At 29.7% G+C, this 17,076-nt stretch overlaps 1 protein-coding gene across 2 annotated transcripts; it reads right to left on the minus strand.

Annotated features, from left to right (window-relative positions):
* Positions 1-1,881: 1,881 nt before the first annotated feature.
* On the minus strand, positions 1,882-7,262 carry LOC18043230 (CTD small phosphatase-like protein 2). Of its 2 annotated transcripts, none has more exons than XM_024186069.1 (8): positions 7,072-7,262; positions 6,926-6,979; positions 5,864-6,066; positions 5,273-5,406; positions 4,751-4,811; positions 4,183-4,455; positions 3,160-3,497; positions 1,882-2,617 (listed from the first exon to the last, which is right to left on the minus strand). In XM_024186069.1, exons 3-8 carry the CDS (start codon positions 6,018-6,020, stop codon positions 2,399-2,401), a joined length of 1,182 nt encoding a protein of 393 aa, XP_024041837.1. In that variant the 5' UTR covers positions 6,021-6,066; positions 6,926-6,979; positions 7,072-7,262; the 3' UTR covers positions 1,882-2,398. The 2 variants fall into 2 exon arrangements, with proteins under 2 accessions (XP_024041837.1, XP_006438034.1); XM_006437971.2 differs by having other exon boundaries at positions 4,751-4,844.
* Between the last annotated feature and the right edge of the window lie 9,814 nt (positions 7,263-17,076).

Raw genomic sequence — 17,076 nt, forward strand, 5'->3', positions numbered from 1 at the left:
TCTGCAGTATTTTGAGAGATTTGAAACACTGAGAAAAGAGAAAATGTAACTTGGAGAGGAAGCTGAGAACGCTTGATTTGAAATTTTGAATTGGAGTGAAAAATGAGAGTGGCGCGCATTTGTGGGGTTATTTATAGGCCGTTATGAAAATTAACCATGGTTGGCTGAAAAAAAGCGTGTTGCGTGATGAGAAAGTAAAGGCCGGTGGATATTGTCACTTAATAAAAAAATGTCTGTGCATTTTGGTCATCAATGGCTGACGTGGCGTCTCATCGATCGTTATATAATATACCCCTGAAATGTACAGTACTTCACTGGAGGAAAGCTGAGGTAACTGAACCTATCGGATTCTGCGCCCCACTCTAAACAGCATGATTTGTTCGCAGGTAATTCGTTGCCTTTGGAGACTTTGAATTTTATCGGGTTACAAGCAATTGCTGATAAATTTATCATTTAGTAGCAGTTCTGAAGTTCGATAACTCACCGTGCAAAACTTCTCGGCTCTATTCCAATTCTTGCATTGGGTTCACACATATTCCCTATTCTTCCTTTGGGTTTACAAATTAGAGAACACAATGATAAGATACTTCTTTAATTCCTACCATTTGAGTTTATTATCTAATTGATTTCTTTATTTTTATAAATTACTTAAAAAAAAGTTCTTTGACATTTATCAAAAAGGTCTGTTCATTTATCTGTTTTCCTTAAAAGTCTACTTAATTGTTATCTAATTCATTTATCATACATCAAATTTATTTGAATTTTAAGATATCAACGTAAATATTATCTTACCTTTGAATAAATTAGATCCAATAGCTGTGAAACATGAATTTTTTTGGTAATTCTCAAATAAACAAACACAAATTTCATAATTTGCTCAAATTATAAGAGCTAAAACCTACAACTGCATATGAATAGTTGACTAATATTGGAAAAAAGACACTTGTACCTCTAAAGTTTGGGAGAACGATCATGTACACCCTTAAATTCTTAAATTTTCAATTAGGGAAACCAAAACTCTTTCTTACTTTAATACCCTTTATAGATAACAATTAAAACAAATTGACTATAAAATCCTTTATATAGTTTAATTTGTTTGATAGACTAATAATATTAAATATTTTTAATATATAAAATAATTTTCAAAATACAAATTGTAATATTTATAATTTTAAAAATTATTATATTTATTTTAATATTATGTTTTTATTTATTATAAAATTTAGTTTAACGTGATATAAAGTTATAAAGTATTAAATTTTTTTAATATATGAAATTATATTAAAATATATATTTTTACATTTATTTTAATATTATATTTCTGTTTATTAAAAAATATTGAAGTCAAGTTTTTTGAGTTAATAAAACCAAAAGGGTATAATAATCAAAGAGTATTAGTATCCTACTATCCTTCATTTAAAACTTAAGTCTACATAACCATTTGCCCATTGGTATCCTTTTCCTATTAATACAAAACAACTAATTGCTATTTAACAGCTACTCCATTTGTGCTTCATTTACCCCTCGAAATTCATAACGAGACCAACTCTCAATCTCATACCGATGTATTCATTTATTAAATGCAGATACTCACATACAATATACAATATAATAGATGCTAAAGATATGCTAAACTTGCCTGCCTCCCATCTCATTTTCAAAGGAGCAGAATTAAATAAGGGAGATTGTTATATTATATGATAATGTAACATACATGATTCTTCTACAGTCGTTGGATGAAAATACAGTGGTTGTGCGAATATAAGATAATAAATCATGTTATTTTCACAACCATTGGATTTTTATTCAACGGCTGTGGATTAATCATGTATGTTACATGATCATGTAACATCACTAAAACCTTAAACAAGAGGCTAAGACTCAGGCACTTGGAAAATCCTTTATTAAACAAAACAATATACATCCAGAGCTAAGGAATTACAAGTAAATTATCAGTCAATCTACATACATAATCTATCTCCACTATTGCAAAACTGGCTAACATCATCAAATCATATAAATTAAACTTCAAATACCATATCTCTTGGAGTTTTCAACTTGCCGTAGCAAGTTCTTCAAGAAAAATTGAAACCACCTTGGAACTCATAAAAAGTAACGCACGCATTCTTCAATTATTAAAAAAGAAAAATTATTTCCAACCCATAATCATCTAAAAATTATCTACTCTAAAGCATTTTGGCACCCATCTTTGCATAAAACGTTTCAGCAGTTGACACATGATTACATGATTGCCCATTTTTGCTCTTTCCAGTTGAGTTGACACCTTTTAACTTTAAACCCCGAGTCTTGAAGACTTCTCAGCAAAGAGATTCATTCCAGTAATTGTCAACACATACAAAACAAATCAGTTCACATTATTTACTAGTTCACATCAGGCTCACCTTTCAAATGGATCTCCTCTGTTAGAATTTAAAGGAGGATAAACGGCGGCAGCTATTTTCTCACGAATATTAAATTTCTGAACAATCAAGGGCCTAACATCTTCAACACCAGCCAAGCTCTCCAAAAATGGTAGTAATCGAAGCAATTCTTGATCTGATCGATCATCAAACCAGCTCTCAATTGGAATTCCATTGTCCACTTGGAACCCGAATGCCTAAGAAAACCATTGACCTCATTAAGAAAATGAGCATTCGACAATTTACATAGAAAACTAATCTTTGTTTAACAAGTGCGTATAGAGTACAAGGACACTATTTTCTTGACACCACTTCATAAGATGAAAACAGTAGCTAACTTTTAAAATCACAGGCATATATGTAATGACAAACTATGAAAAAGAATCAGCAATTGATGATACCAAATGATCACAAAATTAAGCCAAAAACCTAAGAATGTGTCGATCTTAGCCTCAGTGTTCATGGATGAAATCCAATTAATTTATTCGTCTTACGATGCCCACCCAGACAACTGGAAAGAATTTAGCCAATTCAAAGCATTTACAACCATATGAAAATTCTTAGAGAGAAGGACAATGGACTAAAAGACAGACACTAAACTTCAGTTCCAGGGATACAATGCCTGTCTATAAGACCAAAAATTTTAGCATTTTCTGATTGCACCCTATTTAAGAAATTGGACGTCATCAGAATAAGTATTCATATACAATTAATCCAAAAGAGGAATTCAGAACATTACCTGTGGGGAGTTGTCAACTATGATAACATGTGACAAATCACGGCCAAGAACTGACAAATCTTTGAGGTAATTGCCATCCACAAAAACACATGATTCACGGAAAACACGATGCCGAAATAATTTTCTCTTAGGATCGAGCACATTTAGAAGCTGCTCTGCATAGATACTTTGACTGGCGGTGAATATGATTATCTCAAAAAGACTGGAAACTCTCTCCAAGAAATCTTTGAGATAAGGACGGCATCGAACATAAACTGTATGCTTTTGGAGGTTAAAATTTACAGGGAATGTGAAGTCTGCATCATCACAGGGCTCTAGAGTGGAATGCACCAGAGTTTCTGCCAGATCAAAATAACTTAATCAATTCCTTGAAGGTATACATAAAATGACAAATTATTCACCATTAGCAGTATAAAATGAGGCACTTCTTCAAACAACGAGGTTAATTTACATTTTTCATCAAATGGGTGAAAATGAGGAAAATATTTGGCTCACTCTTCAACTATGCCAATAGAAAGACACAAATCATAACTCAAATAGAGAAAACAGATTGCTGAACTTCACTTTTTCAGTAAGCCTAAATATCATGCTACTGGAGAGCCAAACATCAAAATCACGACATTGCATATCAACACTAGCCAAACAGAATAAGACAGCATTATTAAAATACCAATAACCAGTGACCCTCAGCCATGACATTTCTATAGATGAAACAGATATTGAGCTGTTTTCTAACATAATCTTGGAGAGGTATAAAAGTGTAGACTACTATCAAGATTTAAAGAGCAGGAAAGGGCACAAGGAATCTAAAGTGTAATCGTTATTTGATAGCCTAAAGGTCCAGCAGAAACCAAATGACTGATTGCCTTAAAGAGCAGCAGAAAAGCATTGATCATACATTATCTTCATCTACTGGCATAAATAACAAATTATGGAGAGAAAATCCCTGTTTAATAAATAGTTCAGAAGCCAATCGCATGAATGTAAAGAGTACAGCAAATAAATGTAAGCAGATTTTCTTACCGTCCAAGTCCAAAACAAGAGTAGTAGGGGGGCAACTCCGTGTCTGCTTAGGTAGCAACATAGGCCGAAAAGTGGGGACCACTGATGACAATTCTGGCAAGTTTTTTATAAATAAATAAGGATCAAAGTCATCAAATTCCTCATAGTCATCATCCTCCATGCAAACATCAGTCATAGACTCTTGACCATACTCATCAACACACTCCAGCTTTGAGTTCTTCATAGCAAGATATATAGCTGAAACTTCAGAGGAAAGATTAGCTCCTTCCGCATCTGCGCATTCGTAATCATAATGTTAGAATCTAGGCAAGCATCCGACCACTAAAGTTCCAAATTTTAGATCACATATTTTTTATCTACTTCTACACACTACCATGGCATGTTGCATTTATTGAAGTGAATGTACTTTCACTGTAGTATTCAGAAATTTCTTGGGTAAAATGACCATCCCACATATCAACTAGTGAGTATTCCATCTCACTTTCCTTGTGAGATTTTTGGTCTCCACTCCGGAAGAAGAGAACAAGGACATTAGATCCTATAGAAATAACAATATTATGTCACCTACCTCCACTGGCAATATCTCCGCCTGCTACTTTAGATACATGAAAAGTGGGAGAAAATATTGTCTGCAACACAGGAGCAGTTTCCTCATCACAATCCTGCATTACAATTTAACAAATCATATAAAAGAATCTAGATAGATCCAACAAATGAAGTTTTGCTTTACTGATGTTTGACGGTTCCTACAATCCTTGCAGTAGACATCCTCTGATAAAATTAAAGAGCAATTAAAATGACCAATTAAAGTCAATCTTACAAGCAAAGTACCCAAGGATAACTGAAAGAGAAATATCCTCACAAAGACATTTATACTTATACAGGAACAAAATTGGGAGCTTCAAGTTTGTATAGGGAATGCTATGACCAAAGATGATCACTATATTTGAGTGGGGTAACTGTCTTTCTGTATTTTGTACATCCTTGCCTTAACTACAGAGATGCCAGGTGTCAACTAACTGGCCGCCAGAAAAATTTAATAACTGATTCACCCTCTTTCAATAGCAAAACTGCCAAGCAAGAAAATTACCTTATGATCCATGGAAGCTTTCTTAAATGAATCATATTCCAGGCAAGCACCAGACGGTTCATTCCCCAAGCCATATCTAGTATTTAAATTGATTGCAGCAACAGACTCCTCATTTTTGTTTGAAAGAACGCTAACTGGAATTTGTTGTGAGATGAAACAGTTAAATTCACTCACCCAGTAAAATGAAACCATCTACTGGAAATAAGCTGCAAAGGTCTAAGTAAACCATGATAAAGGATAGAATGGATAGGATATATAAGTGTGCATACCAGAAAATCTAAACATACAGGTACTAAGTTATAACACTATGGCACTTTTTATTCATCTAAATTGAGAGGGGATATAGCATTGTATAGGGTGGTTGGGTATACTTTTGCATAGCACTAAAAGCTTATCTCCTTTGCTTAAAGGACTACTGGTCCACTCTCTATGTTGATTTTTCTCAATTAATATACTTTTGAGTTTCATATTTAAAAAAAATATATATGGCACTTTTCCAGTTTAAAAAAATTAAATAATTAAATGCAGGAACAGGAACAGGAACTTTCCAGAAACATAGAACAAATATGCACGACGAAGATGAAAGTATACCAGATTTCTGCTTTCTGACAGAAGATGTGATTAGCTCTGTAACTTTCTTTTTCGGAACTTCAACATTTTCGGATCCTTTCTTCACAGTTCTTGAAACCCTAGGACTGGCATGCTCTCGGGAAGCATTTCTTCCGTTTACTTTTTTCTTGGTTTGCATTTCCAGAGAATGGATGTCCCAATGTTCAGAGGCTGTCACTTCCTATCTGACTCAGTAGAACACCTCAAAATAAATATTCAATTGGAAAAATAGTGCCCAAGTATCATATCAATAGTTTTCGACATTTTGTAGGTCCAAACACTAAGAATACAAGAAGTATCCAAATAGCATAAGGATAGCAACTATGTAGCACAATGTATCTGCCACATAATTAATGGTAAAGAGGAATATATAATATCCCACCAAGGTTAACAACTTAACATGTATCAGAACACATACAAAAGCCAAAGAAGAAAAACAAATTCTAGTGCAAACATAAAATAAATATCTCCGTTACACCATCAACTCAAAGCAAACATTCTGCACAGTGAGAGATAATAATTGGCCATATACAGATACAATTAGTAGAAAAGGATTCACTCAGCTGTTAAAAACAAATGAAAAATAAAATAAAAGTAGAGGGTATAAACCAATCACTATAACAGCTCATTCAGAATTTCCAATAAGCATCAAAACCAGCAGAAAGGGGCTAAAAAATGATTAATATTTCGAAAATTATTAAAATCAACTTCAACAAGATCATTACTGAAACCGCTTAGAAACAATCAGCAGACAAACAACACAATATTTTTTTCCCTTTGTTTTTCCCTTTCAACCAAAAGCTAAAGCTCAAACCCTAGAGGGGAGACCCGACCAGTTCAATACAAGTGACAATATACGAAAGGCCAAAACGACAAGAAATTCACTACTCTCGAACAAAAAATCGCCACTCCAGCTCGAAATTTTCAGCATTTAATACTAATTAAATCAAACATGCATTCGTAAAATATGAAACCCCGAGAGATAGCTGACCCAACACAACTGAAAAATAGCGCTTAGAGCAAATTTAGTAAGAAAAATCTTACTAGGAGAAAATAGAAAAATGGGGAAATCAAAAGCTGAAGTCACTGCAACTGTTCCTGCGATTACGCAAAACAGGAGTAAGAAAGTTGAAAGATTGAAGAGATTAAAAGAAGTGAAGTGCGAGTAATTAAAACCCTAGACTTGTTACCAGCCGCAAGAAGAATTTTTTCTTCATTTTTTTTTCCTCTTTCGTTTGTGATGTTTTTTTTCCCTCCAAAGATGGAAAAGAGAGGGAAAGCGAAGAGGGATCGAAAATTATTTTTTGCCTGATCAAGGGGCTGTCTTGAAAAATAAAATGAAAATCATTTCACAGAATAATCGTCCTATTTTTAGTAATATAGAGCGAAAGTGTTTACCAGAAGTGCCTTACTCGCAATTACTGAAGAAAAATAATTTACTCGCCGAAAACGCGCCATAGATCCTGTTAACTAACACGTGTCGAATTACGAAAGCGAGTATTATGGGTTTCAGTGTGTGAGAGTAAGGAATTGAGGTTATCTTTTTGTACTCAGGAGTTAGTTTGTTTAATAATACTATAAGAAATTGGACAAAATTTAATAAGTTTGCAATATTTGTTTTTTAGCTATCCTCACATGATGCACCGTCAATTTTGGAGTACCTACACTTTCTGAAATTGTAAATATAACCTTAAGTTTAGTCTATGTTATAGACTGACCACTGTTTGTTGGCCTTTCGGCTGTCCTGTAACTGTAAGCCTATAACTTACTAGCCTGAAGCCTTGAACTTTGAAGCCGCTATATTGCTATCGCTCTGTAGAAATTTTGAATGATCCAAGTAATGCGTATTACTTTTTATTGTTCTTAATGGCTAATTACTAAGTTTTCATTTTGGTTTCCTTTTTTACTTGTGTTTTTTTTTTTTTTAATGACTTTGAATCATTAAAACTAAAACTTTCAAAATGTTATAGTTCTATGCTTCTATTTAAAATTTTGTATTATTTAAGTACTATGTTTATTATTGGTAAGTTTCTAAGCTTTTCAGTTTTAGATTTTTTTCTTTCATATTTGTAATTTTTATGAATTGTTGTTAGTAAAACATATATTTTAAACTTTTGTTTTAGGCAAAGCTTATTGCAAATTGTATTTACGGTATAATTTGGAATTTGAGTTAATGAAATAATTATATGTTTAAAAATTTATCAAAACTTGAATAAAACAACTTCTTTTAATTCTTTGGACTATTAAAATCTCTTGTATTGGTAAATTCTTGGACTGATAAATAAGTCATATTAAATGACGTACAAGAAAGTTGAAATAGTGATATTATTCAATACTTATGTATGTATGCATGTATCTATATATATAACATAATTCTTCAATGACAATAAATGTTTTTATGAAAACAATTACAAATTCAATGTAATAAAAAAGTAAATTAGTTGAATGCAGAAAGAATGAAATGTAACTTCATTGCCACTTGTTACGAAAGTAATTGGACTATTTATAATGTTTATGATCATATAGCTAAAATATAAACAACTAGCTAAATAATCTCATTCGTAAACTGTTTTCGTACAATAGATTTGGTAATTTTATATTATTGTTACATGCGTCTCATACTTTAAAATGAATAAATAAAAAACAAAATAATAAGAACCGTGTAGAACTCACACAATATTAATTTATCAGTTCGAACAATAGAGAGTTTGTTCTCATTTTATTCATTACATCTAATAGTGTGTTCACTTTTTAGATTAGGGAATGGAAACAATTTTCATTCCGCATTAATAATGGTAATAAAAGAATGAGAACGGATTTTAAGTAGGACTGACGAATTTGAAAATTAAGAATGAGAATCCATTTCCCTTCGAGAAGGCGGGAAGGTGGGAATAAAAATGGGGAAATGAGAATAGAAAATGAATTGATATTTTTATCCTTTAAAAAAATCAATTTGTTTACCCCATTTAAATATCAAGTAATACTTGCTCTTATTATAACTAAAATAATAATAATAATAATAATAATAATAATAATGATAACAATTATAATTATTCGGTAATAATTATAAATAAAAAATCATTACTATTACTATTATAACTATAGTAATAATTAATATTATAACTATAGTAATATTTACTATTATAATAATAGTAATTGTCATGATTTTATTATATTATTACAATAATAGTGGTAATAATGATAATAATTTGGTAATAATATTTATAGTAAAAATGTGTACTCTTTATTTTGTTAGCGAACAAATACATAATTGTAACTAATGGATAGTTTAATATCTTGTAATAATTTATTTTGATTATAAAATAAAGTAAACATATTAATTGAAATATAGCTCGTTATGATTCCAATTCGTACAGTTCAAGTAAATAACTTAATTTGATTCTCATTCTTTATATCGATTCTAATCCATTATAATTCCTACCTATTTTGATTTCGAAAAATTAAAACCACCATAAACAACAGGTAGCCAATAAGATGCCCAATCATAAGCAATTGTTTCTCTGTTCTAAAATGATTAGCTGGAAAAAAAAAAAAAAAGAGAGTAGATAGTTAGCATATTTCGAAAATCACCATAAGGTAAGGGTCTTTTAGATAAAATATTCTGTCACATATCCAAATTACAAAAAATCGAAGGGGTTATAGTAAAGGTTTGTGAATCTTTGTCATTCTTTAAAGTTTCAATAATTCCGGAGCCTCGAGGGGAGAATCTTTTTTGAAAGTTTGAAAATTGAACTTGGCCTTGTGAATAGCACGACGGTGGCTCCCGTCCTGTCTTAGTCAGAACGATTTGAACTCCAAACTGTGTGCCACGTATCGTGCCCCAAAGCAGTGGATTTGGATTATTTTTATCCGCGTGATCCTGGGCCGCTTCAAGGTTGCCAGCCCAAACATTGCAGGAGGGTCTTGTTTAGGCTTTCATTTTATTTTTTATCGGGATATTTTGAGACTTTTTTGTTCTCATAAAAAATAAATAAATTTTATTGTTTTCTTCTAATTTTTTTGATTTTTTATTCATTTTATCAACTCCCAAACTCATTAAAATTCGGAAGATAAGTATATTTATTATTAAAAAATTCAATAAAAAAAAAACTCATAGCAACACTTAATTCAAATTCATGTATATTACTCATCCTAATAAAGCACTGTTGTGTCCGCATCCTGCCTAAAACTTTTTCTATTAAAAAATTATTAATGCTAAATTGTACCTATCTTGTCTTATATTATTTATGAGAAAGGAGTTCCCAACCCATTATCACCCCTAAGATTCGTGTAATTTTAATCTGAATTGAGCACAACCTAAGCTAATTGTATAAAATCAGATTGAGGCTTAGTTTGAAATTGAAATTAGGTAGTTATAACTTAAAAGATATAGTATTAAAATTTTTAGTAAACATTAAATGCTGTAATTTAAAAACTAAATTGGTTTGATTTTACATTTGTATAATAAAAAATTTATTATATGTTTACTAACTTTATCAAAATAATATTTAAAAATTATATTTACTGTGTACTATTAATTTTTATTTCATAATTAAATTTTTTTTCTAACAAAAATTGTAACTTAAAAATTATAGAATCTCAATAAAATATAAGGCGTGAACCCAAATTAGATTAGATTATCGGTCAATTTTTTTCATGTCAAATGAATATATAACATCATATTTCCTTAAAGTAGCAGCTTCTGTTTAACCTTTGTCGTCTAATCGTATCATTCACTTTTCTTTTGCATGGAGAACACTTGCGAATTGCACTAACAAAAACAACATGCAAATAAAACGATCCAAAACTAATATTGCGGGAGTTTTATTTTCTCTTTGGCTCACTAATCACTATTTATTCATGCATCGTTCTTATGCTTTGTTGCGTTAAAGTGTTACTTAAATGGCATAGACAAAACATAATCACATGTTGGGGAATTGTAATCCTAATCCTACCCAAAATTCTATAAGCAAAAATGTCAAACAAATACTAAATAGAAAATAGGTGAATAATGGAACCAATATATACCGGAGAAAAACACAATCGTCAAGGACAACGAGGAAAAAATCTATTATGTGAAAAATTATTACAATCACTCTAATATTTTTTTCTTTACATCAAAAATCTTAATAACACTTAATCGCTTAATAGATTTACCATTTTCTCATATTATAAATTGTTTACTTACAGAGAAATTGATTGTTGTGTTACGCAAGCAAGTGAAGTCGATGTTTTTATACATAGTGATTATTTCTTATAAGAGATGCATTCATTTCTTTATATAAATTAAATTTTTTCTTAAAAAAAGGTAGTTTAAAATAGAAATTATTATTGTTTAAATATGAATCCTCTTAATAAAAAAAAAACTATTAAATAAGAAAATGAAATTTCCTAATTTAAAACTTATAAATCTTCATTAAAAAAATTAGACATATTTCTTAACATCACGATCTCTACAGTATGATATTGACATTGTTTTCTCTATTTAATATAAGAAAAAAAAAACCATTGAAATGAATCCATTCGTGCTCTACAATAGCTTAAAAAGCACTTCACATATACAGACCTCGTGGAGTAAAAGATTATTCAGACGGACACAACAAAATGCTAGTTAAATACTCTCTCTCTCTCTCTCTCTCTCTCTCGCTGATTAAGTCGAATGGATTACTCTCGATTAAATTAAGTAAAATGGGTCAAAATATTGTGTGTCAATTTATGCATAAAACCTAATGTATTAAAATTCATTAAAATCAATAATTTATTTTAATTTGTGGGCATCCAACTAAAAACCTGATTAGGTCCTATCAAAGTCGATAAAGAAAACAAGGAGAAAATCGAATCAAATTAGACTAATATGCAACTAAAAGTTCCTGTCACCAAAAAAAAAAAAAAAGTAACAAAGAGTTATTTTTGGATTATATGTTGTGCCTTTTCATGCATAATGAAACAAGCATTGGACTACCGCATGAGCAGATCGAGTACAGTAAAGGTGGGGGGGCCGCCCCAACGCCGAGCTCTCTTTTGAAAATTTTCAAAGTTTAATTTTGAAAAGACCTTATTTGTTTTGAATTATTTAAAAGTGCCCCATTTAAGTTTTGAAAATAAGAAAATGCCCCGGCTAATTTTGAGAAGTTTCAACCTGCTCCATATCTAAAAGTCCAATTCTTTAAAATTTATTTAGTTATTTGATTTTACGAAATGTATTATCCACCCGCTAATAACTAACAAACAAAAAATAACTTAAAAGAACGACATTTTCTTCTTCTTCTTCTTTTTTTTATAGCGCCTTAAAAATAAACAACTAAATATAGAATACTCTAAACTTAAATATTCTAATTTCATCATCATAGAAAACCAACAACTAACAAAAACAAACCATAGAGACATCTAATCTTACTAGACAACTATCCATTGCTTCTACCGTTACATTGCCACCATTATCAAGTGTATGCTACTTAAAATATGAATTAAGAATAAACCTATCACACATAGTTTTAAAAACATGCAAAACTCATTAAGGAGCATATATATTATCACCAGTTATTATAATAGTCGTCGTGTTATTTATTATCGTGCAAATATTTAAATTTATAGTATGTTTTGAACGTGTCCCAGCCGAACACAATTTATGGCTACGTCCACAGCGAACCATAAGTGGATGTCCAAAATGATTATACTTTTAAAAAAAGTAGAAGTACAATGTGGTTACAAATATATCATATGAAGATAAGATATTTAAATAGCATTAAACTGTCCAAGTCGATTCGGCTTCGACATGTTAGTTTGATTTGCCAGCAAGTTTATCCACATTTATTTATTTTTTAAATAATTAAGCCACTTTAGATTGAATGTCTTAATAACAGAAGATATGGAGTCTATTCCAATAAGGTTTTAGGTCATAGAGCAAATGGGCACAGCACGTCTTAAAAGAGAGCAAGCTTAAGTGAGGTGGTAATGAATTCTTATGTTTATGTCAAATAAAAAAGCTTATTTAAGGTACTACGTGGCGGGTCCCAGATCAATGAGACACTAGATATGTGGAGCATTTTACTTGTTAATCCAAAAGCTGGGGTGTTGTGTGTTTGCGTGTAAAGGAGATTGCCTTTCAAGCTGTAAGGGGAGAACTTACAAAAGCAAATATGAAATATCAAAGAGATTTGGATCTTCATAAAGCCGAAACTTTAGGAGCATGCTTTAAATATCTTGATTATATTGTTATATTCAAGGAACAAAGTTTCCCATTCAAAAAATTGAAGGAACAAAGTTCGCACAAATTAAAGAGCATAGGTCTTAACATGCATGCAGGTGATGTTAATGCCCAAAATTATAATCAAATTAAAGTGACTTGTAAGTTGTAATAAAGACATCAAGCTTCAATCATATGCCTGATCTATATCTATCTATCTATATATATATCTAAAGCTGGGACTTGAGGAGGTGATGTGGCATCACCATTTCTCATCTTTGTATATTCTCTATTATCTAATAAGTAGAAAAATTTTATTTTAGATTTGACTTTTCATCTTCTCATAATTAATTTGATTATTATTACATAATAACAATTATGTAAATATTTTAATGAAGCATATTCTTTGTAGTGAACATCCAAGGGGGAATGTTATGAATTATTAAAATAAATGTAGATGTTCATAACATATATCTCTTAGTCTCCCCACTATCTCACATTAGCAACCTTTAGCTTCCCTATAACTTCTACTATCTCACAATGAATTATGATCCATAATTTTTCATTAATTTCATGGAGTGATTATGTAACTATAAAATGAGAGTTCATCTTTTTGTTTTGTACACACACAATTGGAATGAATAAAATCACTATATAATATATTTTCTCATTTTATTCGTTATCTTGCGTTGCTTCTTTATTTGTATTGCTGGCTAATAGCTTTTTTTATTTTTTATAAGGTTGCCTCATCTTAAAAAAAAATCAATTCATATTTTTTATCAGTTTCATCAAGTGTAAAGTAAGAAAAAATTATCATACTAAATTCTTTTTTCAAAACTACATGAAACGCGGTTCTATTTTCTATATATATATAAAGCTGAGACTTGAGGAGGTGATGTAGCATCACCATTTCTCATCTTTGTATATTTTCTATTATCTAATAAATAGAGAAATTTTATTTTAGATTTAACTTTTCATCTTCTCATAATTAATTTGATTGTTATTACACAATAACAATTATGTAAAGATTTTAATGAAGCATATTCTTTGTAATGAACATCCAAGAAGGAATGTTATGAATTTATTAAAATAAATGTAGATATTCATAACATATATCTCTTAGTCTCCCCACTATCTCCCATTAGTAACATTTAGCTTCCCTATAACTCCCACTATCTCACAAGGAATTATGATCCATAATTTTTCATTAATTTCATGGAGTGATTATGTAACTATAAAAGGAGAGCTCATCTTTTTGTTTTGTACACATACAATTGGAATGAATAAAATCACTCTATAATATATTCTCTCATTTTATTATTTATCTTGCGTTGCTTCTTTATTTTTATTGCTGGCTAATAGCTTTTTTTATTTTTTATAAGGCTGCCTCATCTTAAAAAAAAATCAATTCATATTTTTTTATCAATTTCATCAAGTGTAAAGTAAGAAAAAAAGATAATACTAAATTTTTTTTCAAAGCCGCGTGAAGCGCGGTTCTATTTTCTAGTTAATAATAGAGAGAAGAGTCCATTTCGAGTCTTGTCTGGCTTGCTCTCATTTGTTTCTGACCACAAATTACAAATGGCTTTGAGTCACACTAAATTATTCGATCATTTGAGCAAAATTAAACAAGCAAAATCACAATAGAAGACCTCTTTTATACTTATAAAGCAAATTGTGATCTATCAATGGACTGTGGATAAATTTGTTTGGGGGGGAAAAAATAGAGTATAAGGGGTTAAACAAAAAAAGAAGGATTGTCAAAAAGATAAAGGACATTTTAATATTTTAAAAAAGTTTTTTTAACCTCTCATTCCAAAGCTCAAATTTTGAGTTTGCTAGTGAAGGTAAAATAGCATATTTAATCTTCAAAAACTATATTAAAAAAAATCAAACGATAAAAGAAAACTTAAAAAAAGTTTGTGAGATTAAATAAGCACTTGTAACCATTAAATAAGATATAACAAATAGATACTAAAGATATTATTCTTTGTCTATCCATGAAGAATGATGCTATAATAATGAATAACCAGTAATTCGTAGATAATCGTTATCACTATGTGTGTGTGTGTGTGTGTTTTTTTTTTTTTTTTTCAGAATGGTTACTTAATTCATAAGTCTTTCTTTTTCCCAAAATTTGGTTAACTAAATATGTTCTAATTGAACAAATAATTAAAAGATATTTAAAAAAATCATAAGGTCCTTGTTATATATTTATTTATGTAATTAATTTTTAATTATCAAATATTTCTCACTTGTTGTATGATTGATATGTTTGAATTTGATAGTTCTGAAAATAGCAATATAGATATTTTAAAATAACTTTAAAAATATAAAAAAGTTAAATAATTAGCTCAAATTATAAGGGATCATTCACCATTTCAAATTTTATTTTGAAATTAATATCTGGCCTCGCAATCTTTCACTTCTGCCAACTTTGGTGGCGTTTGTTTTTTTGTCTGAAATTTAAATAGACATGAATTAGTCTGAATTATGAATAGGTCTGAATGTCTTAATCTGCATAATATGTTTATTTTTTCGTCTGAATCTCAGAAAATAAGTATTAAGTTGTTTTTTTTTTCAACTTAAAAAGCTGAAAATATGTACTTTTACATTTGTATCCTTATTAAATTTGAATGTCAAATAAATAATATATTAAATACCATAATATTTTAACATTTATAAGTAAAACTATATTCAAGTGAATACATAATTATTTTAGAATTTTAATATATAAAATACCATAAATTTCAAATTTTATCATATATAATATAAGAAAGAAAAAACATGGATATTTTTATATGAGGTAAATATCCATGGGTGAGTTTTGGGATAGACATGAAAAATAAATTATAAAATAGGGATATTTTTGACATTAACAAGTAATTAACTTAATTCAGATTTCTCTATTAAGTAAAAAGCCAAAAAAATTAGCTTATTTTATTAAGTTAAAATTATCTAAAAAGTCTCATTAAGTTATAAAAACAAACACCTCTAATTAACTTAATTAATTAAGTTAAGTTACTTTAAGTCATTAAGTTAAAAAACAAACGCCACCTTTGTTTGATCTTCTTCTAAATTTCATTTTTCCTTTTTAACTCATTTGATTAATGACCAAAAAATACACGTTAGTATTATTTGTTATCAATGTTAAACCAATTTTTTAAAAATAAATAAATAAACAAATAAAATACACGTTAGTATTATTTGTTATCAATGTTAAACCAATTTTTTAAAAATAAATAAATAAACAAATAAAATTGTGTTAAACTTAGGTTAGTGGTGGGACAATGCGCGCAAAGCAAATTAGTAACGAACCAAGTGCTTCTTTTACAACAGGGTCATTAGCTCCGAAACATTCAAAAGATGAAAAAGATTATTCCATGTCCTACCAACCTCTATTTGGAAAATGATCTTTATGCCATCCGCTTCCCTAATGGAATTTTAATTTAAAGTGGCGATATAACTTTAAAGATGCCCAGCTTTATTTTATTACTGAAATTTCTTACTTGTTAATAGAATAATAATTAACATAATAATATATTTGAAATATCAAATATTTTCCTTCTACTCAACTAAACTCTCGATTCTGATAGCTAAAAGCAGCTTGTGGTGTTAAAGGATCGAAGCCCTCACAAATAAGTTTCAACCCGAGGGATTTAGGGTTTAATAATACAATAATGTTAAGGATGCCACTGTTTGAATTTTAATTTGAATTCAAATACTATGTGTTACTCATTTATTGAATGGTGAATTTCATAACTGGTAAAATTACTTAACCACCATTAAATATATGAATACCACATTAGTTGGAAGTCAAAATGAAACTTATATGTTGAAATATCTAACATTACTCGTAATAATACTAAGGATCTCAACAATTATCCAAACATTTGAATTTTAATTAATTTTGTAATACTTATAATTGTCGCATCATATTAATCATTAATTTTTATGAACTATAATTGCACATTTCCAAGATAATATTAATAACTGACAGATGTGATAA

This window comes from Citrus clementina, unplaced genomic scaffold, assembly GCF_000493195.1.
Source record: "Citrus clementina cultivar Clemenules unplaced genomic scaffold, Citrus_clementina_v1.0 scaffold_4, whole genome shotgun sequence".
NCBI classification, from domain to species: domain Eukaryota; kingdom Viridiplantae; phylum Streptophyta; class Magnoliopsida; order Sapindales; family Rutaceae; genus Citrus; species Citrus x clementina.

Bases quoted from the DNA above. Each gene is read 5' to 3' on its own strand.
- LOC18043230 (XM_006437971.2), bottom strand. From the start codon at position 6,020: ATGCAAACCAAGAAAAAAGTAAACGGAAGAAATGCTTCCCGAGAGCAT. The intron at 4,845-5,272 runs GTAATTTTCTTG...ATTGTAATGCAG, and splicing joins AAGCTTCCATGGATCATAAG to GATTGTGATGAGGAAACTGC. The intron at 4,456-4,750 runs GTAGGTGACATA...ACGAATGCGCAG, and splicing joins CGGAGATATTGCCAGTGGAG to ATGCGGAAGGAGCTAATCTT.